Genomic DNA, 21,762 nt, shown 5'->3' on the forward strand with positions numbered 1-21,762 from the left:
TTTGAGATGACTGATCTAGGGGAACTCTCTTATTTCCTAGGCATTGAATTCAAGAAAACCAAGGCTGGAACACTAATGCATCAGAGGAAATACACAGCTGATGTGTTGCAGAGGTTTGACATGATGAATTGCAACCCTATATCAACTCCTATTGATGCAGGGACTATCCTATGTGAAGAAGGATCAGAACAAGTTGTAGACAAGACACTATATAGACAAATGGTGGGCTCCCTAAGATACATATGCAACTCAAGGCCTGACATTGCATATTGTGTTGGGTGGATAAGCAGATTCATGGAATCTCCAACACATAGTCACTTAATTGCAGCAAAGAAGCTCCTAAGGTACTTGAGAGGGACCTTAAACTATGGAATCATGTACCCTGCTGAATCAAGCAAGCACAACAAAGAGCTACATGGTTTTTCTGATGCTGATTGGTGTGGAGACAAATCAGATAGGAAGAGCACCACTGGATATCTCTTCTTCCTTGGTTCTGCTCCCATTAGTTGGTGTTCCAAAAAGCAAGAGGTGGTAGCCTTATCTTCTTGTGAGGCAGAGTACATTGCAGCCAGCATGAGTGCTTGCCAAGCTGCTTGGTTGAGTGCTCTTATGGCAGAATTGAAGATGGAATCAAAAGAAGTGAAGCTAAAGCTGATAATGGATAACAAATCTGCTATAAACCTGGCTATGAATCCTGTTGCTCATGGTAGAAGCAAGCACATTGAAACCAGATTTCATTACATAAGAGAACAAGTGAGCAATGGTAGATTGGAGCTAGAATTCTGCAATTCTGAGAATCAATTGGCTGACATTTTAACCAAGCCATTGAAGAAAGGAAGATTTGAAACTTTGAGGAAGAAGATTGGCTTGACAAACAATGCAAACTGAATTAAGGAAGAGTGTTAATTCTTGGTTATTTGTAATTCAGTTTTGTTAGTTAATGGAACTTTCTATTTGTAGGTTGTTAGTTAGTTAATCATTGCTATAAATAGTAAGGCATTTGCATTGTAAAATTTAGAATTCTTCTCCTCCTCTTTAATCAATACACTACACTAATATTCATTGAATCTCTTATTCTTAAATTCCATTCTGTTCTTCCTTCTTCTTCTCTGCTATACCTTTTCTGTTTTTCTTCTGCTTCTAACAAAACCATCATTTTTGTTAGCTTGGAATATGGATATGGTCCAAGAAAGGCAACTCCGGTGAGTAATTCGCATTCCCATTATATTGTGAGAGTTATATTATTTTGAGATTCGTACGGTTATTTTTTGAGATTGAATCTTGGAATAGAAATATTGTAGTATTTGGCGTATAGCAAAACAACAACAACAAAAAAGCTCTTATATTTGACAGAAGATTTAAAATATTCTTAAAAAAATGCTTATCCTAGTCTACCTTGTTTTTAAGTGTTCATATAGATATCATTTGATGGATACATTTATCTTAGCTGTAAGATTCTAATATGGGCATCTCTTATAAGAGTAGAAGAAATGTGTATTTGTGAAACTTACCATAAACTCATATTTTATCCTAAAGTCCTATCTATGATAGAACTAATATTTAGAATGTAGTGAGGTTTGCTACTAAGCCAAAAAAAAAATTGAATGCTGTTGTATAAAATAAAATTATGACATCCCCACCTTGTGAGTTGGGATTTTAAAACTTTCGACTTACTCAGTAAAATAAGGTACAATGTGTCCGTGATAATTTAAGTTTTATTTACTTTTTAAAAAGGTATTATTTGGTCTTTTACATACACAATAATATTAAAGTCTTAATCCTACTATATTAAGTTGGTTAATTCTTTCATGCCTCGAATAATTTCTATTATCAATCATATTTATTAATAAAATATTCATCTATATTTATCTTACTCTAGAAATTGAATTAATTCTCATTAAATATACTCTAATTATTATGATATATAATACTTTTCACATATGTCTAAATAACTTAAGATATGATTCAACTGTATTATCTAACAAATTAAAGTTAATTTATTTCCAGTTCATTATATTTAAGCTGCTTAATTATGAGGGACAAGACTATTTTTACTAAACTAGTTGTATTTCAAAGAACTTGAACTCAAAGCCTAAAACGTTTCTACCATATTCTCATATAGTAAGAGTGAAAACTAATTTGCAAAAAATTAAAATACCTATAAATAACTTTCTGTCCCATATTCTCACCTTTTCCTCGTGTTTAAATAAATACTTTTAACTATAGTGAATAGTAAAAAAATGTGTTTATATACTTTATACAAAAATGACGTTCCTAAATATAGATTTATATAGTAGTCGTAAAAGTATAATAAAATAATAACAAAAAATATATAATAAAATGGCTTAAAAAAAGACACGTTTATAGTGTATTACAGCTCGTTACGCGCAAGAACCAGGGAGGAAGCATCCAATGGTGGAAGCGCATACCTTTTTTCTTCTCTGTTGTTTTCAACGCTAAAGTCACATATTTTCTTTTATATATATATATATATTTTTTTTTTGTTATTATTAAAGGTATCCTATAAACTTTTGATAAAAAATTAATCACTTTGGAAGTATATGATTGGCTACTCAAACAAATATCACTTATAATACTCGAATATTTGACATTTTAGTTATCTTAAAAATTTAGCGGGATATTATAATACTAGAACAACGCTTTTTATTATATTTTTCTTATATATCTAAAAAAAAATTTAAGAAAATTTGTAGCTTTCCATTTCCAGTGTTTGGGGACAGTACAAACTCACACTAGATTCAAAATTCCTTCTTGCCGTGTGCTTACAATAAAACGCGTGTTTACTCCATCTTAGATAATCATATCCTATAATAGTGCAATTTAATTAATTAAATGAAGTATAGTTGTGCTATATTACTAAATATGGAATTCGGATTTGTTTCCGGTGAACTTTAATTCATGATGAGACTAATATACTTCACTTTAATGCTGTGTTTATGCAAGATTATTATATTGATGTTTTTCTCACATTCAAATTTTTATTCATCCTTTTTATTAACCGTTAATTTTATAAAGCATTGATTATAGAAGAAAGTGCATAAAAGCAATGAACCATTCAAAATTTATTCATGTTTGCTTAATCACATTTTTAACCAATCAAAATTTAATATTTAAATATTTAAATTTTAATCGATCAAAATAAGAAATATGGATAAACAATATTACAACAAATAGAACTATAGAAGTGTTAATAATATTTCCTATATGCATACTCAAATTTAAAGTGTCAATAATCATACTTCTCAAATATATTGGGTTTATTAAAGTGTCAATAATAATACATTCTAAAATAATTGGGTTTGTAGAAGATTCTCTTACTCTAACTTGGTTAATATAATTTACATTCTCAAATATAGTTATCGAGACTCAATTAATCAATAATCATTATATAAAGGAAAAAATAACTAATTATAATGGAAATTAGCAATCTAAAATATAATAAAGTGAAAACATCTCTTATTTAAGTCGATAAGAATATACCCACACCTAGTTTATTTAGTAAATTATTGCAGTATATTTTATGAAAGCAAGATAAAACACCCTTTAATTTGTCACTTAAATAATTGAATCCAAATACCAACACATGCAGAAGTAACAAACGAGATGATGTAAAAAAAATTGTTTGATTGGATTGCTCTTTTGGCTAGCTCAACGAAATAATTGGAGCATACACTTTTCTTTTTATTCTTGTGTCACCTAATTATTTCTAGGGTTGTTCGGTTAAAACTTCACCTAGTGCTATTGGATTTGAGAATGATTCTCGAAGTTACATTTTCCAATTATTCAATATAAGCTTTCCACGGATGACTTTTCAAATTTTACATTTTTCCATCCACGACATCTTAGACTATAGGCTACTCGGTTTCTCCATTTTCCAAATATTTAAATCACTTCAAATTTTTGGTCTTCTCATCCTTGCCAAACATCAACCACTTCTAGTATATGTATATTATATAAGAGAGTAATATTTTATATGTATTGTCAATGTAAAGATTATATTATACATTCATCATTTAAATTACTTTTTTAAGATTAATGTTAATTAAATATGAATAATGGATAATATAGTAATAATGTATAAAACTCATATTCTATCAATATGTATATATTTTTTTTCCTAGTTACATAATAGAATATTTAAGCTAAGTATAATAGTCCCATGGTGTATAAGACCTAGACAACTAACCAAAAAAGAAAGTAGATGAAAAATTCAATCCAAGGCCAAGGCAAAACTCGAAGATTTGGAATTTCTTTAAATACTTAAATCCATTTCCAATTCTACCACCCCATTTCTCTTATTCTCTCATCAAGATTAATTTCCAAGCTTCCTCAGTTATATCTCAATACAACAATGACTGTGATGAAAATCACATGGAAAACTATATTTCCAAGTTGTTATAAGAGTGATGAAGATTTCCTATCACCAATGCCCAATAAAGTGGTGGCTTCACCTCCAAATACAACAAAGCCTAATGGTTCTTTAAGCAGGATCACTGTGACTGATTTGAGTTTTCCAAGCACAACATTTTCAGAGGATCTATCCATTTCTCTAGCAGGGTCTAACCTGCATGTTTTTTCACTTTCTGAGCTCAAGATTATAACACAGGGCTTCACTTCAAGTAACTTTTTAGGAGAAGGAGGGTTTGGACCAGTGCATAAGGGGTTCATTGATGATAAGCTTAGGCCTGGTCTTAAGGCTCAGCCTGTTGCTGTAAAGCTTTTAGATTTGGATGGATCACAGGGTCATAAAGAGTGGTTGGTGAGTACATTATTTATGAACACTTTATTGTAATGGTTTAGTTATAATTATTCAGAATTATGAGTTCTGATCCTTCTTTGGGCTTTGTAAATTGTGGTGACTATAGACTGAAGTTGTGTTTCTGGGTCAACTAAGGCATCCACACCTTGTGAAGTTGATTGGATATTGTTGTGAAGAGGAACACAGACTTTTGGTATATGAATATTTACCAAGAGGGAGCTTAGAGAATCAACTTTTTAGAAGTAAGATACTTTGTCTTATAACATTCATCACTATGTTATTCTTTTACCTTTTTGCTTAGAATTTTGACCGATTAATTAGCCTTTTTGTTCTAATGTCCTTTTGGGATCATTGCAGGATACTCAGCATCGTTACCTTGGTCAACAAGAATGAAAATAGCTGTTGGAGCTGCAAAGGGTCTAGCCTTTTTACATGAGGCAGAGAAACCAGTCATCTATAGAGATTTTAAAGCTTCAAACATATTGTTAGACTCTGTAAGTATTAGTTTATGTCTTTCTAATTCTTCATCCTTCTATACTTTTCAATTTGAATCTCCTTCATCATTTGTTTTAACTAACCCTTGTTATTTATTCCTTCAGGATTATGGTGCAAAACTTTCAGATTTTGGGTTGGCAAAAGATGGTCCTGAAGGAGATGATACCCATGTTTCAACTAGAGTTATGGGCACCCAAGGCTATGCTGCCCCAGAATATATCATGACAGGTACTTAGTTATATTGCTAGTTCCCTAATTCTATCAACATGGGGATGTAGCTCAGATGGTAGAGCGCTCGCTTAGCATGCGAGAGGTACGGGGATCGATACCCCGCATCTCCATAATTCAATCTCGAAGATTGAATAGTAAGTTTTTGCTTAGTGAATGAGGACGAGGTCACGGATTCAAGTCCCAAAACAGATCGTTTGCGTAATCTTTCTACCCGACCGCCGTTTTTTTTACTACTATCAATAATATGAATGACATGATTACCTTGAACTGCAATTCAGTGGTAGCTATCTAACTGAATTATGGTAAATTCTTTCTGTTGATAAAGGTCACTTGACAGCAATGAGTGATGTGTATAGCTTTGGAGTGGTCCTATTGGAGCTACTAACAGGTAGAAGGTCAGTGGATAAAGGGCGCCCACAAAGAGAACATAACCTAGTGGAATGGGCCAGGCCATACTTGAATGATTTCAGAAAACTAAGCAGAATAATGGATCCAAGGCTTGAAGGCCAGTATTCTGAAATGGGAGCAAAAAAAGCAACAGCATTGGCTTATCTATGCCTCAGCCATAGGCCTAAGAGTAGGCCAACAATGACCACAGTGGTCAAGACTCTAGAGCCACTTCAAGATTTTGATGATATACCAATTGGTCCCTTTGTTTACACTGTTCCTAGTGATAATGGTGAAAGTCATAAAGATGTAAAAGAAAGTGATGCACCTAAGGAGAGGAAGAGGGAAAATGGTGGTCATAACCATCACCACCGGAGTCGCCACCGCGACCACGGCCATAGGCATCCTCTTAGAACTCCCAAGACAACAAATTCAATGCCACAGAGTGATAAACACCAAAATGGTACTAGTGGATCAACCTCATCTGATACATCCACTGCATCAGAAAGCCAAGGAAGCAAAGTTTAGTACACATATTTATCTTATATTCATAATGTACATAGATATATTTGCTGAAGATTGGTTAGAGTCATTAGTACTACGTTAAGTGCAATGGTCCTTGCATGGAAATCATGCTTGAGTTTTTTTATTCTTCAATTTCCAAAGGAAGTTAATTATTTTGAATTGTGTATACATTTTGCTCTATGATGATTGATGAATTAGAAGATTATTTCAATATATGGACCATTACCAAACATGATTTGTTGAACAAATTAAATAAGAGCTATAACTATAGCAAGCATAGCTAAAGGGTTTGACCAAACAACACGTAAATATTATCCAATTGCCAATTCAATATAATAATTTATCAGATCATAGTGCGGGATAGTAGAAAAGCCACCCTCATTGATTATTTTATAGTTTTTGGCATGTGTACTTAATTGAACAACAACCAATTCCAAATATACAATTTGCACCATCATTTTCCTGTTTGTGAATGATTACAATCTCAGTGTATAACTCTTATAAAGAATACAACAAGCACCAATATTAATAAAATACTTCAGAGTCAACAGAAGTTTTTTTACAAGTTGATTATCGGAAGATAATTGAGAAGAAAAATATTTCAAAATCATAAAATATACTTCTGAAATGTTTATTAAGACTCATAACCTGCTTTTCTCTTTTTATTTTTCTCTAAAAAAACAACTCACAAACCAATACATATTATCTATGATGCAAGATAAACTTGCGTGACAGGTGAATGCTACCAATCACAACATTGTGCATTTGCGCTAAAGACCAGAATTCAGACATTCTAGACATAAAAACAATAGCAATGAGCCCCACATAGCTTCCACTCAAAACCAAACAGCCAACGCTCATGGATTTGAAAATATAAATCCTAGTGGATAAAATTGAGTATAATATTTATATATTGCCAATAAAGATTTACTATTCATTTGTATTATGTTTTTTGAAGAGTTAATGACAAATGATGGACTAACGACAATACATCCATTTTTTCTCTTAAAAATGTATTATATTGCATAGAATATTTTATTTTTATTGGTTAATCGAAGATGAGAAACAGTTAGGTACAATCTACGAAAATTTTCCACATTACTACATTATAGTGTTGCTGATTGTCAAAATATTGTGCCTTAACAGTATACTTGCACTACTGGTATTTTTAAATTATTAAGAAGGCAAATGGTTCAAACTTCAAACGTCAAAGGTGGTAATGAAATCGCATAAGAACACAAATTTGTTTAGCTGGATTGAATTTAATTTTTTGTTGAAAAAAAGAAACAAATGCTGAGTCCTTAACTTCATTTATCTCTACTGTTTTATAGCCAATTCCCCCTCTAGGAGTTCTTTAGAATGAGTTTTTATATTCTCTCTTTCGTTTTTTTACCACAATAAAACCATAAGACTATAGTCTATAGCACCATAATTATCTTTCATTTTATCAAAGGAATAAAAGAAGGAAGAAAAATCGAATCGACAAGTATTCAATTTTACAGATAAGATAGAGAGAAGTATGATAAATTACTTTAGCTAACCGATATAGTATAGAAATAAGTTATTTCCAACTTCTACGGTGGAGTGTAGAAGTGATCCAGAAATTTATTAGGAACATTTATATTATATGCTTACAAATAAAGATTACACTTTCATGCGTATAACATAGAAGTATTCTCAGAAAATTTATGGATCAATTCTACACTTGACAACACAGTGGAGTTTCTATTCTAAATCATTAAAGGAAAGGAAAAGAAAACTTTGATGAAAATATGGTATTTTGGAAGGAAAAAAAGAAAAGAAGTAAATCTACTATCGAAATGTGTCACTTTATATGTTACTTGCTATAATTGATTAAAAAATATAATAATTATATACTTTTTCAACCAATTACAAGGGATGACATATAAAATGACATATTTTTTAGAGAAAAGATGTATTCAAAAGAAAAAAAATCAGAAGTTCTAATAGTATAAAGCTTTCTTAAATCCCCAATATTATACTACACTAAAGATCATATGCTTCATTTTTGGGGAAAATAATTCTTAAAAGGGACAAGTCATACACTAAGAAAGAGTTCACTCATATAGTGAGCAATAACCTTGATAATATAAAAGAAGAACTAACTTGAATTTTGTTATCCTAAAAACAAAATGCTACTCTTTTTATAAGAGGCCCAATGGGCTAAGTCAGTAATGAATATTGTCTAACAATTATTGGGCTAAAAAGCTTACTTGTGGCATGTGTTTGAAGCAGTAAATTGCTCCTCATACTTCCGCACTAACAAGTAATAAACCACATCTTTTCCTCTTCTATTATATCCCAACACTGAGCATATGTATATTTGTTGATATAATGATAATAATGAATAATCCATACCCACGATATCAAATCCGTATTATTAATTGATATACGAATAGAAATACATTCCCAAAGATACTGTTTAAGGACGATGTAAGTATGACTCTGAATTTGTGGATCTCCTAAGAAAGTTATTATTAATTCATGCAAGTTCCATGTTGAATTGGCGGATGAATACTAATGTGTTTCAGATTTGGATTTTAGAAAAATATTAAAGGAATGCATTTTTTAAAAATATAGTAATAATAAAATGAAGATTAAAGATTGTATCTTTTCCTCTCATCCATGATCGTATGGTTGCAACTTCCACGTGCAATAAATTATCCATGCCAGTGGCTCGAAGCAATCAAAGGAAAATTTGAGCATAACGAAAAAAAAAGGAAAAACCATTTCGACGCCTGAGAGATTCGAACTCTCGCGGGGAAACCCCATGTACTTAGCAAGCACACGCCTTAACCACTCGGCCAAAGCGTCAATGTGTTAGCGTGAACCGTAATGTTTATTAATTATTTACAATGCTGTATCACAAGGTTGCAATCTGTGGTTTGATTCGAAATATTAAATAGTGATATCATGATGACATTTTATTTTTATTGTCACCAGATAAATTATTGCAATTGAATAATGTTAGATTGAGAGTATTTTTTTTTGGTTTCCCACATGTATTCTCGCATTGGAGGCAATCATGTTCGAGCCGGGAACATCCATAGGTACGTGGGGTAATTCTCCCAACGAGCATTTTTTTCATCCACAAGACTCGAACCTGTGTTCTTGTTTAAGGGGAATCAAACATGTACAACTTGAACCAACGCCCGTTGGTATATCGAGAGTATGTAATACACAATTGTTTTCATCTCTAGGTAGTAGCCCATGCCATGTATTTTTTGTTTCCCTAAATTGCATTCTTAACTTTTGATTTAGTCATAATGATAATTAAATTTTGCTATGTTTATAAAGAAATGAAAGATTGCAAGTAACAAGGCGGGACTTAGTGCGTAGATCAATGGTGGAAGGTGATTTGGGATTAAAAATGTTTAACTTCTCATTGTTTAACTAGTGCATGTACTTAAGGCTATATATGACAATTACGATCCTAAGTTCTTGTGTTCAAGAAGAGAGTTTAAACTTTGTTAAAATTACATACCATAAAACATATTGTAGAATTATCTTTTCAGTTTCAACCAAAAGTTTATGGGGGAAATTTAATTACAGAAAGGTTTTAAATTATGCAATTTGTAACATGACAAATGATGGAGAACAAGAAAATGGTGTCTCTTTAGTTTGTCACTATCTAGGTTATTTGACATATTAAGTATAAAATCATTTTTGAGAATTCAAGGTTCAACATAGATAAGATGATGAAATTTATTTTTCTGCATTCTTAGAATCTTCTCAATGTCTATTTTCATAATTTTTCTTATTTTTTATAGAATGGGCATAACATCTATCAAGTTGTCTCTTTCTTTGTTAATTCTTGAAATTAAGTAAATACGAATACTACTTATCATCGTAATTTATTTATCTCATTATTAATAAATTTGTTTGCTGATAAAAAAAAGTTGTGCAATTTGTTATATCAAAATACAATATTATCAGTTCAAGTGATATACTTGGATTCTCTTTTAACAATGTTTCAGGTCCAACTAAGATATAAGAAAAAATCATTTCAACTGATAAAATTATTCTCATCATCAGCCTCTTGCATAATCGAAAATCATTAAAAAAAGTGATTTTTATTTAACCATATTAAAAAAATATATTTTTATTTAACCATAATAAAGATAAGTTACCATAAACTTCTTCACTTTTCATGTACATGGACCATGCATGAGTTGAACCCGTGAATATATGGCAGACAAAGAGCAGCGCGTATGAGTTTTGTAATTTTCTGGGAGGGGCACAGAATAATATTGAATGAGGATATTACAGTGAAATAACGTATCTATTTTTATACTACTTAATATTTTCTCCATAAATTAAGTTTATGTAGATACAAACTTATGCATTGTCACGTACTATTATAAGTTCATTAGACTTTGTGGAGGTACATGTGCAATGCATCTAATTTGTGCAAGCCAAGAGACATCTTGATCAATGCATATTTTCATGAATATATAGCTTATAAGAAATTTGTCTTCAATGCATCTAAGTTTTCTTCTCTTCTCCATAATTTAGAGTTTAGTAAGGTCTCATTAGTATGAATAGAAATCTCCTGTATCAACTATTTTATGCTATTATTTTTTCACCAATAATAAATAAATATCTCATTAAATATTTTAATAACTTATTTTTAATTTACTTTGTTAACGATATGACTGTGTTTTATTGGTGGTAAAGATACTAACACAGAATAATGAATTTGAAAGATTTTTATTACACTATTATAATAGCTTAGAATTATTCGTTTGTTCTTCCTTTGTTCAGTACTTTTTACCTTGTACTGAGATTAGAATACTTGATAAAAATGTAACTTTAAAATAAATAAAAGAATAAATATGTCATTATACATTGTTTTTGTGTGTTATGGTGTGATATTTGACTTTAATTAATAAAAATGATCTTTACTCTATCAAACACTATTTACAATTGAATCAAGATCCGTTGTCCGAAAACTTCTTGTCTCTATGTTACAAGCCAATCATATACCAGTAAATAGTATAAAAATGTTACTCTATATTTTTCTTTTTCTTAAATATATGACAACTTTTCATTAGACTGATATATAATAAGACATAAAATATGGGACAGCTGATCTCCATCGGATGTCCCACAAGGAAACTCGTGATTGGAGCAAATTAATAAAGCATGCACGTACGTTTCTGGTCATCCTTAATTGGTTTTATTTTTTTATTCTTCTACCAATTTTATACTATTTAGTATAGTGTTATCCACACATTTATATTTTATATATAATCCCATATGTGAACATAGTTTTTATATCAAATTCTAATAATAGTTACATATACAGTGATGTGACAATGTACGTGAAAATGTGTGCAACTATATTTTCTATTATAAGTTTTCTGTCCTAGTTGCTGATTTTATCAAAGTTGCCAAGTCCGTGAGTGAATGAGAACAAACAAAGTAAATCTTAGCTTACCCATGCGGAGAAAACAAATTTCATAGTTTGGATTAAAATCTCAAATTATATTTCAAGACAAACAAAATGAACCCTGCCTTTTCGTTCAATTTCTATATATCGAATCCATTGATTCCATTCATTCATCAATCATCATGGTGCCTCCTGAAATAACGTAAAAGGTAAAAAAATGTGATTAATATATGTTAAATTTATATAATATCTTGTTATTATGTCCTTTATATATATAATAATAATCATGGTAATTTACTTTTACTTATAATCTATCTTATTAATTATGTAAGAATATAAATAAGTGTAAATTTTACACCGATACTCCTGAGTTTTAGCAAAATTACACAAACCACCCCTCACTTTTCTACATCTACACATACCCCCAATTTTTATACTTTCATTACACTAACCACTCATGAATGAGAAATGTGATAAATGAAATTAAGTTAAACAAAACATGGTATATTGTGGAGACAAGTCCAAATAATATATGAGTCGATACCTCTTTATGATTTTTGGTTCGTTACGATATAGTATAAGAACGATTTAAACAATATCTCTATAATTTTTGATGCATTCTATAATAAAAAATAATAAATATATATTGATTTGTATATTATTTGGATTTTTCCTCACAATATATCATGTTTTGTTTAACTTAATTGCACTTATTACATTTTTTTATTTAAAAGATTACACTTATTTATCATGTGGGGTAATCAGGGGTAATCAGTATAATGAAGGTATAAAAACTAGGGAAAGTCTACGTAGATATAAAAAAGCGAGAAATGATTTATATAATTTCACTAATATTCAGGAGTATCATTATAATTAACTCTATAAATAAACTTTCCTTCCTAAAAAAACCAGTTAAACAAGAAAAGAGGTGGTGCAAAACAGCTTGTATTTTGAAAATAGCAATGTTTTTTTAACATCTAGATTTAATATCACTTATTTTGAGAATAGAATTAACAGAACGTGACATTATGTTTATCTTCTTTGAAAGAATCCCCGCTAGCTTAAACATCTTATCTTATCGAGGAGATTAATGAATCTCTCTTCAAAATCTCTCCCGAGGGAACTAAAAAAGATGACCAAGATTGGTGGACCAAATACTATACCATGACACGTTTGTAGCTGTTTAGTAGTTTATGTCTACATAAGTTTGATATTCGATGAAGACAGAAATATATCATCTCTGAAATCTAATCATATATATATATATATATTGTCCCAATTGATATCAAAAACTAAATAAATGACAATGATATAGTTCCCATGATCATGCACATATTAAAGAAAAAATCAAAATAAAATTAGAGTGAGGAAGTTGTTGAAAATAGTTGACATTGTATGGATAATTCTTCTAGTTTCAAGAATGAGAAGTTGTGGAATAATGATTAGTGTTACTTGTATATTCTCTTAAAACAAATCAAAATCATCTCTATCCCTTATTCTCTTACACTTACTTCTCATCAATTTTTCCTGTATTAATGTTTGTAAAGGAAGTAACAGTAAGCAAGGACATATAATCCAAGCTGGTGGTGATAATTTGATTACAATTTAAAAAATAGATTGTGAGCACTGTCAACACTGAGAGGTCAAATTACAAGCAGAAACAAATTAACCAACTTGTTGTAGTAATTAAATAATAAAGCCAATAAGAACAATGAGTGTCTCATCACTTCACCTAAAATCATATTGGTCTGGTCCTGTTTGTTGTGGTTATCACATAAATGATATAATATAAGCATTAAGATATATACATGTAATGGTACAAATAGTACATGTCCCTTATATATGGTTGTGATTGTAGTGTTTGTCAAGGAAAAAAATTGAAGCTATGACCCCATCAACTTCATCCTCCTTCCTTATCCTTCTCCAACTCTTATTGTTATCATGTGTATCATCAGTGTCAGGAACAAGCAGAAAAACATACATAGTTCACATGAAACACTATCACAAACCCTCCATTTACCCCACACACCATCACTGGTATTCTGCTACTCTCAAATACCTTTCCACTTCTAACAACTCTTCTTCTTATTCACTGCTTTATGACTACACCACTGTTTTCAACGGTTTTGCTGCTTCTCTTGACACTAAACAAGCCCAAACACTTAACACTTCTGATTCTATACTTGACTTGTATGAAGATACTCTCTATACTCTTCACACCACTCGTACACCTCAATTTCTTGGTCTTCAAAATCAAACCCATTCCACTTTCTTCATGGAATCTCATGTGACTCAAGATTTGCGTGACGTCATCATTGGAGTTTTGGACACAGGTGTATGTCCAGAGTCTCAAAGCTTCGATGACTCACTAATGTCTGAAATCCCCACGCGCTGGCGCGGCGAGTGTGAATCCTCCATAGATTTCAACCCTTCCTTTTGCAATAGAAAACTCATAGGAGCTCGAAGTTTCTCCAGGGGATACATAACCGCTAATGCTGGCTCTTACGTTAGAAAACCTATTGATATTTCCTCACCTCGCGACCGAGATGGACACGGCACTCACACCGCCACCATCGCCGCGGGATCCGCCGTACCCAACGCTACACTCCTCGGCTACGCCACCGGTACCGCGCGTGGCATGGCTCCACATGCTCGCGTCGCTGCTTACAAGGTTTGTTGGACCGACGGTTGCTACGCCTCCGACATAATCGCCGGAATAGACCAAGCGATTATCGACGGTGTTGATGTTCTCTCTATCTCCCTGGGCAGCGCCTCCGTTCTTTACCACCACGACACCATCGCCATCGGAGCCTTCGCAGCGATGGAGAAAGGAATCTTCGTTTCTTGCTCCGCCGGGAATAGCGGACCAAGAAGAGGCTCCGTGGCAAATGTGGCACCGTGGATCATGACCGTCGGAGCTGGAACCCTAGATCGGGATTTTCCCGCGTACGTTTCTCTCGGAAACGGGAAACGTTTCGATGGCGTTTCGCTTTACGGTGGAGAAGGAATGGGAGATAAACCGGTTGGTTTGGTTTATTTTCGCGAGCGGTCTAACTCATCTAGTAGCATCTGCATGCCCGGTTCGCTTGAACCGGAAATCGTGCGTGGGAAGGTGGTGGTTTGTGATAGAGGACTTAACGGACGCGTGGAAAAGGGTTCGGTAGTTAGGGACGCCGGTGGAGTTGGGATGATACTAGCGAACACGGCGGCGAGTGGGGAGGAGCTTGTAGCGGACAGTCACTTGATACCGGCTGTGGCGGTGGGGAGAAGCACGGGTGATGTGATCAGAGATTATGCAGCGTCTGATCGTAATCCAACGGCTGTTCTTAGTTTCGGTGGCACCGTGTTGGATGTGAAACCGTCGCCAGTGGTGGCGGCGTTCAGTTCTCGAGGGCCCAATGGAGTGACTAATCAGATACTCAAACCAGATGTTATTGGGCCTGGTGTTAACATCCTAGCTGCTTGGTCTAACACTATTGGCCCATCTGGTTTGTCTCAGGACACTCGCAAAACCCATTTCAACATCATGTCAGGTATTATAATTTTCAATTTTTTGTTGATGTTCATGTATCAGTATATGTTGATTCAAGTGAAAAGGGAGTTAGTCATTTAAGGAAGAGTTTTCCATTGCAATCTCTGAATTCATGGTATCAATAATGGGCTAGTCTATAAGATTCTATTGGATTTGCCAAATTATTAAAGGTTTGATTCTTGAGAATGAGAGATATCATTGATTAGATAAAAAATAATGTCTGAGTTCATGGTATATGTATAAAACACGATTGGAATGGCTTCACTTGGACACAATTATACTTTCATAACCATATCAAAATCTCAGGTAAGTGTAGAATTAGAAAGTTTACACAAGAAAAAGGAATAGAAATACTCTTTTTTTATAAAGCAAAACTTAGTTTTTAATATTTAGACTGTCTAAAAAATAAATCTTTAGCTGTAATATTGGGTGGATAAAATTAGTCTAAAAATATATAGATAAGTTCACACCAAGAAATTATAGTACGAGGTACAACTGCGATATGAATGGTTGTCCAAAAGTTGTCTGTATATGTTTGGAGTTTTATGTTTGATGATATGAATTGTAGTGGTGACTTGTGTAAGATTTGATATATAGGTACGTCAATGTCATGTCCACACATAAGTGGGTTAGCTGCATTGTTGAAAGCAACTCATCCAGATTGGAGTCCAAGTGCAATTAAATCTGCACTAATGACAACAGCTTATACCCATGACAACACCTATTCCCCTCTTCATGATGCAGCTGGAGAAGGTGAAGCTTTATCCACACCATGGGCTCATGGTTCTGGTCATGTTGACCCACAAAAAGCCCTTTCTCCTGGCCTTGTCTATGATGCCTCCACCCATGATTACATTGCATTCTTGTGTTCCTTAGACTATACCCTTGACCAAATACAAATCATTGTTAAAAGACCTGATGTGAATTGTTCCACCAAGTTTGATGACCCTGGACAATTGAACTACCCATCTTTCTCTGTTGTGTTTGGAAGCAAGAGTGTTGTTGAGTACACACGCACATTGACAAATGTAGGCGCCGGAGGATCGGTTTATGATGTGAATGTGAGTGTGCCATCTATGGTTGGGATAACGGTGAATCCCAACAGGCTTGTATTTGGAGATGTAGGGGATAGGCAAATGTACACAGTGACCTTTGTGTCCAAGAGGGGTGTTGATGATTCAGTTAGTTCTGAATTTGGTAGTATCATGTGGAGCAATGAAGAACATCAAGTTAGAAGCCCAGTTGCTTTTACATGGACAGAATTATGATTTAGTGAGTTTTCAGTGTCTTCTATTCCATGCCCAAAAGTGGTTGCATGGTGTAAAATACAAGAAAGTGCTGTTTGAGGCATGTTGCCATCAACAACATACATATTTGGTTGGTCCAGTAGAACCTAAAGGTTTTGCTTTTGCAATTGTAAAATAATCGTAATTAGTTGTGCTCATTAAAAAGCTTGTGAAACAAAACACAGTCTCAAATAACTTACATGTTTCAGATACTATAAACTTGGCTTGGTCCTAACAAACTCCAAAAACAATTGAGAGTGATTGTGCATAACTGTGACCTGCAAGGGCTTGCACTTCAAGCAATCAAAACTGCAAAACATGGGAACGTGGCTGGGAATATGGGATAGTTCTGGGGTTCTGAACAACCCATGTGTAATTATTGTTATTTTTTCCCATCTCTATCGTACACGCGTGTAGAAATCCGGGGAGAGAAGATATTAGCATTTCTACCACAGTACATAGTATACACAGTCATTTCTGATCTGAGTTTAACACTTTCTCCGAATTTCTAATCATTGCATATTTCAATGTGTCTTATTCCAAACTATGGGCCTGAATGGCTCCTGCTCTGTACCGAATGAAAAGACATTTCTTTTGTCTTGTGCCCTGTGTTATTAATGCAGAAAGTTCACAACAATCACATATTTTCCTGCCTTGCCCTTCAATTATTTCACTGAACCCAGAGCATGACCTTTTTTCCGTAAAGCTATCTATATCTGTAGATTCATTCAATAATTTAATCTTAATCAATTTATCATATGAATCATTTTATTAGACAAAATGTTAAAAGTTTGATTCATCGGACAGAAGTTTGTTGCAAGGAGTTGCTGTGCACATTGACTCACATGAAGCTCGTCTGTTGGTTTCTCCTTGAAACTCTATGTTCCGCTCTTCTCTGTTTCACTCTGTCACTTCTCTACTCGTGATCTTTCTCTATTATGCATGGCTTCTCAATACATTTCAAAGCATCCAACATATCTTACATCAGTTCCTATCCATTCTAATTTTGAAATTCTTCAATTTTATTTTGTGTTTTTTACACACTAGGCCGAATAGAACTACACAATTGAAAGGCATTCCAAATGGATCAGTTTCAGACTTTATATCCTAGTCTTGGACTGCAAAAAATGTAACTCAAGCAAGAGAGCATGACATTTTTCAGTTACAATTAGAAATAATGAAAAGTACAAGTGAAAAGGAGCAACTTGCAGCTTCATTCCAATCATCCAATGCATTCTTATTGTGATCAAGTTTAAAACTTTAGCTTCTACCTTGAAATACTAACACTTTTTGCACAAAAAACGATTTCATTTTCACATATAGTATTGAATATTGACCAAAAAAAAGATGATGAAAAAACTTTCTTGAGCCGAGCAAAAAAAGAAGTGGCTAAAGATCATCTTAAAGAAAAAGAGAATTTCTAGCCAAGTAAAAAGAAGTGGCTATGGTGAAACCAACATTAATGTTTTTTTCCCTTTGGCCACATAATCTTCAAGAGCTTTGACTATAAATAGGAGTGATCCATGTCATTGTAAGACACATCGAATACTTAGCTTAATGCATATTCTCTCTTCTTGTTCTCTTGTTCTAATTGTGTGAGAAATATTTGAGTGAAATTGAAATTTGGTGTAATTGGGTTTTGGGAAGTGACTGAAACACTTATAGTTCAGCTGTGGATGTAGGCAAATTGCCAAACCACATTAAATTCTTATATAATTTTCTCTATTATATTTTCTCTATGGATATTATGCTACAACATCTAGGAAGTAGGAACTTTCTCAGAAATTTCATGCAAGTGCTAGTAACTCTGTTTTCTCAGAGCAGATTTCCTTAATAACCCTATTCGACTATACCAAGTAAAAAAACATGTTCTTCAACCTATTTTTCAGAGATAATACATACATGAAACTAGAGAACTAAATCATAAATTTGTTAAGAAGTCTACAAGATGAGCTCTATATACATTGAAGATGATGTAAAAAAAAAACAAGTCATGACTCATGTCCTCATCAAATTTCTAACACTTTAGAATTAGTCCCTCAAACTCATGGGTTCAAATCCCTCAAAATATAAGCTAAGATAAAGATGTGTACAAAATAACTTGTACTGTTTTGTTTAGGATTTAAACATCTCTCACATTCACATAAAGAGAAACACAGTTCCTATGTTTTTCATGCTTCTTGACCTATAACTGTGAGAGAATTAAGACTGTCCATAAATAAACACCCTAAAACTTAACCAGAGACAGAAGAGAAGCAACTCTTTGATCTCATCAGAGGTGGAGCAAGAACAGCATGAACACCAGGGAGGGACCCACTAGAGTTTGATCTAAGAGGCCTAGGAGAGTCCAAACTCCTACGAAAAATTCTCCCCATTACAAAAATGGGTTGCTCTTTTTCACTAAGAGGTGTTGAAGTTGATTGAAATTCTCTGCAGAATATTATGTGGCGGTTAAGCGCTTCTTCAGTAGTGATAAGTCTATTTGATCTCACAACCTCGTCCTTCACAGCTTCAACGCAAAGGCCACAGAGCCAACGACCCTGGTACTTCTGACGCAGCTTTGAGATGTAGGAAATGGTGCATTCCTCTGTGAACCCACATGAGTCACATTTCACGCTCTCAACCTCTATTACATGAAGAGGAGGAGTATCCAATTTACTGTCTCCAACACTGTTGGGTCTCTGAGTTTCTGATCCTGAAATTTGCATTGTTTGCAACAACAATATATCATCCATCTCTCTCTCTCTCTCTCTATATATATATATATATATGTGTGTGTGGCTTTCTCTCTGTTTGAGTCAACATGGATTTATGTTGTTCTATGTTAATATACCAATGCTAGAAACAACTTAATTATTTTGGTACCAAAGGTTGTCACTGTTCGAAAGCCAAAAAAACAATATATTTTGAGGATACTCTTGATTTTTATTTTTGTTTATCAAGGTTGTCACGGTCCAAAAGCCAAACAATAATCTATTTTGAGGAATGTTGATTTTGTTTCCATAAAGTTTTCCCATATAAAATCTCTAACATCTTGATTAAACAACTTAATCATTTGTTTGAGATAGATACTCTTAGCATGATAAAAAGTGAATGGCATAACGTAACGCTCCTACTGGGTCTGAGGAGCATAAATAATGTAGATAGATAATTTTCAGAAGATACCTAAATAACAAAAAAATATGTCTTTATACGGTAAAATACATAAAATTTACTCACTTATAATTTATAGATAGATATATTCTTAACTATTTATTGTATATAAACAACTTATTTGAATGGGTTTTTTTTCTTCTTAAATAAATTTTAGGATCCTTGACACGAGCCACTAATAAGATTAGAACTTGTCATTTCAGTATTTGTTGGACACATGCACATGTCGCAAAGCGAATGTGCCAACAAGGAACAGGAATGTAATGAGTTGGCAGAGTAGATCACTGTTCTGTGTCTGATTTGGGAATGCTTTCCTAAATTCCTAAAATCTCAGTCATACAAGTTCACCCTATTAATCCAAAAGATCATAATTCTGATATGCATGGTTCACTCTAGCTGACAGAAGATGGGGTCACTGCTTTGATTTCTCTATTAAGGTTATAGTTCCTAATTCTCTCTCCAACATAATGTATAAGCAGGTTTACTTAGTTAAATTAGTTGATCTGAAAAATGTGAAAATGCGTTAAAATTGCTCAGCTAAAATAACTTCCAGTGATCTAGTTTGCTGTAAATGCTGTCATGGTGGTAATGTCCCAACATAGTTTGAACTTTTCAGCGGATCTACTGAGCTTTGTTGGCAAAATTTGGAGGTGTTTTATAGAGTAATGTTATATTTTCCTACCACATTAAATCGACGTATATCACTGGTGAACTAATAATTAATAAATAAAAATTATTTTATGAGATATATCACTTTTTTATTAGATAAAAAACTTAATAGGATAATATATCAGTCTGTATAGATTTATTATACATTATTTATTTACAGAAAGTATAGAATCTTAAATATAATATAATCTTCTACTATCCATTTTATCAGGGGTAATGTTATGTTATTATTTGTGAATTGTGAGGTCTATTTTGAGTAATAGTTATGTTCACTACTCTTATATGCTCCTCCACTCACTGACGCGTATTAAAAAGTGTGATGTTAAGTTTGTCTGCCAATATATGCTTGTGCCTTGTTTTATCATTGGGTATATATCAGGAACTAACCAATAGATATTACACACTTGGATCACTTTGCCAAAATGATGATCAAATTGCAAGCATTGTAGGAAAAGAAAATAAAGTATTTGATGGTTAAGGGATTGTAGTTAAAGCCTTTTAACGAAGTAGCGTTCCTCGCTGCAAACAAGTTCAATAAAAAAATCACATCCAGTAAAATCCCAAAGTCTCATAAATTGTTGGACTACTTTAGTCTAATGTTATGCTTCATTCCAACCCATAAAATTTGTAGGACATTACTCAAATATAAATATACATAAATTTAATTACTGAAGTTTAATCGAATAATTTAATTAGTTAAATCTTATATATGATGTCCTCCAAATTTGGCTTGAAATTTTGTAAAATAGCATCATTAAGTATTTTAAAAATACATTTAAAATGGGAAACTTTCATATTTTAAGATGAAGTAATATGAAATATAAGTTTAACAAGAAGCGTACAAAATCTATACTTGTAAAAATTGATTATCATTCTATAATTTGCTAAATTTAAATATATTAGCTCAATCATATAACACAATAAGAAAATTGAGTGATACCTAAACCATAGATTTCAAGGAGGTAAATGATATAATGGATTAAGTTATGTGTTCCATGTGATGGAAAAATGTTAACTAAGCTTATTGGTTATAAAGAGTATATTTATATGTCATCAATGTAACAATTTATACACAGTTTTTATATGATTAAACATAAATGATAAACGATACATTGATCGTATATAAAAGTCATACAATATCAATACATATATATTTTTACATTCATAAATACTTATCTTGTATAAATTATTTTCTAATGTGAACATTTTACAACATTCATGCATCTATCATGAGTAACTTTTAGTTAAAAATAGTATTCATGGATAATGAATAATATAATAACATTATATA

At 32.7% G+C, this 21,762-nt stretch overlaps 3 protein-coding genes and 2 non-coding genes across 6 annotated transcripts in view; 3 read left to right on the top strand and 2 right to left on the bottom strand.

Annotated features, from left to right (window-relative positions):
• The window catches only part of LOC109356333 (probable serine/threonine-protein kinase PBL8), a 23,796-nt gene continuing 6,325 nt past the window's right edge, over positions 4,292-21,762 (top strand). The window contains exons 1-5 of one of the 2 annotated variants that reach the window (XM_019599660.1): positions 4,292-4,780; positions 4,887-5,022; positions 5,138-5,274; positions 5,380-5,503; positions 5,832-6,439. In XM_019599660.1, the coding sequence (XP_019455205.1) occupies positions 4,373-4,780; positions 4,887-5,022; positions 5,138-5,274; positions 5,380-5,503; positions 5,832-6,421 (1,395 nt within the window). In that variant the 5' untranslated portion in view covers positions 4,292-4,372 and the 3' untranslated portion in view covers positions 6,422-6,439. Of the gene's footprint in view, positions 4,781-4,886; positions 5,023-5,137; positions 5,275-5,379; positions 5,504-5,831; positions 6,648-21,762 lie in introns of those variants that run through there. The other variant, XM_019599658.1, reaches the window with a different exon arrangement.
• Positions 5,544-5,616, top strand: TRNAA-AGC. Its single transcript has one exon. It is a non-coding gene; the product is annotated as a tRNA-Ala (tRNA).
• Positions 9,172-9,253, bottom strand: TRNAS-GCU. The gene has a single exon. It is a non-coding gene; the product is annotated as a tRNA-Ser (tRNA).
• LOC109356319 (subtilisin-like protease SBT1.8) lies at positions 13,627-16,842 on the top strand. Its single transcript, XM_019599648.1, has 2 exons — positions 13,627-15,364; positions 15,961-16,842. Exons 1-2 carry the CDS (start codon positions 13,717-13,719, stop codon positions 16,629-16,631), a joined length of 2,319 nt encoding a protein of 772 aa, XP_019455193.1. The 5' UTR covers positions 13,627-13,716; the 3' UTR covers positions 16,632-16,842.
• On the bottom strand, positions 18,730-19,357 carry LOC109356345. Its single transcript, XM_019599670.1, has one exon. It carries the CDS (start codon positions 19,355-19,357, stop codon positions 18,884-18,886), a length of 474 nt encoding a protein of 157 aa, XP_019455215.1. The 3' UTR covers positions 18,730-18,883.

Source organism: Lupinus angustifolius, chromosome LG01, assembly GCF_001865875.1.
Source record: "Lupinus angustifolius cultivar Tanjil chromosome LG01, LupAngTanjil_v1.0, whole genome shotgun sequence".
Lineage (NCBI taxonomy): Eukaryota > Viridiplantae > Streptophyta > Magnoliopsida > Fabales > Fabaceae > Lupinus > Lupinus angustifolius.

Excerpts from the sequence above, each read along its gene's own strand:
- LOC109356319 (XM_019599648.1), top strand. The coding sequence starts at position 13,717 with ATGACCCCATCAACTTCATCCTCCTTCCTTATCCTTCTCCAACTCTTA. Across the intron at positions 15,365-15,960 it reads CCATTTCAACATCATGTCAG|GTACGTCAATGTCATGTCCA; the intron begins GTATTATAATTT and ends TTTGATATATAG.
- LOC109356345 (XM_019599670.1), bottom strand. The coding sequence starts at position 19,357 with ATGCAAATTTCAGGATCAGAAACTCAGAGACCCAACAGTGTTGGAGAC.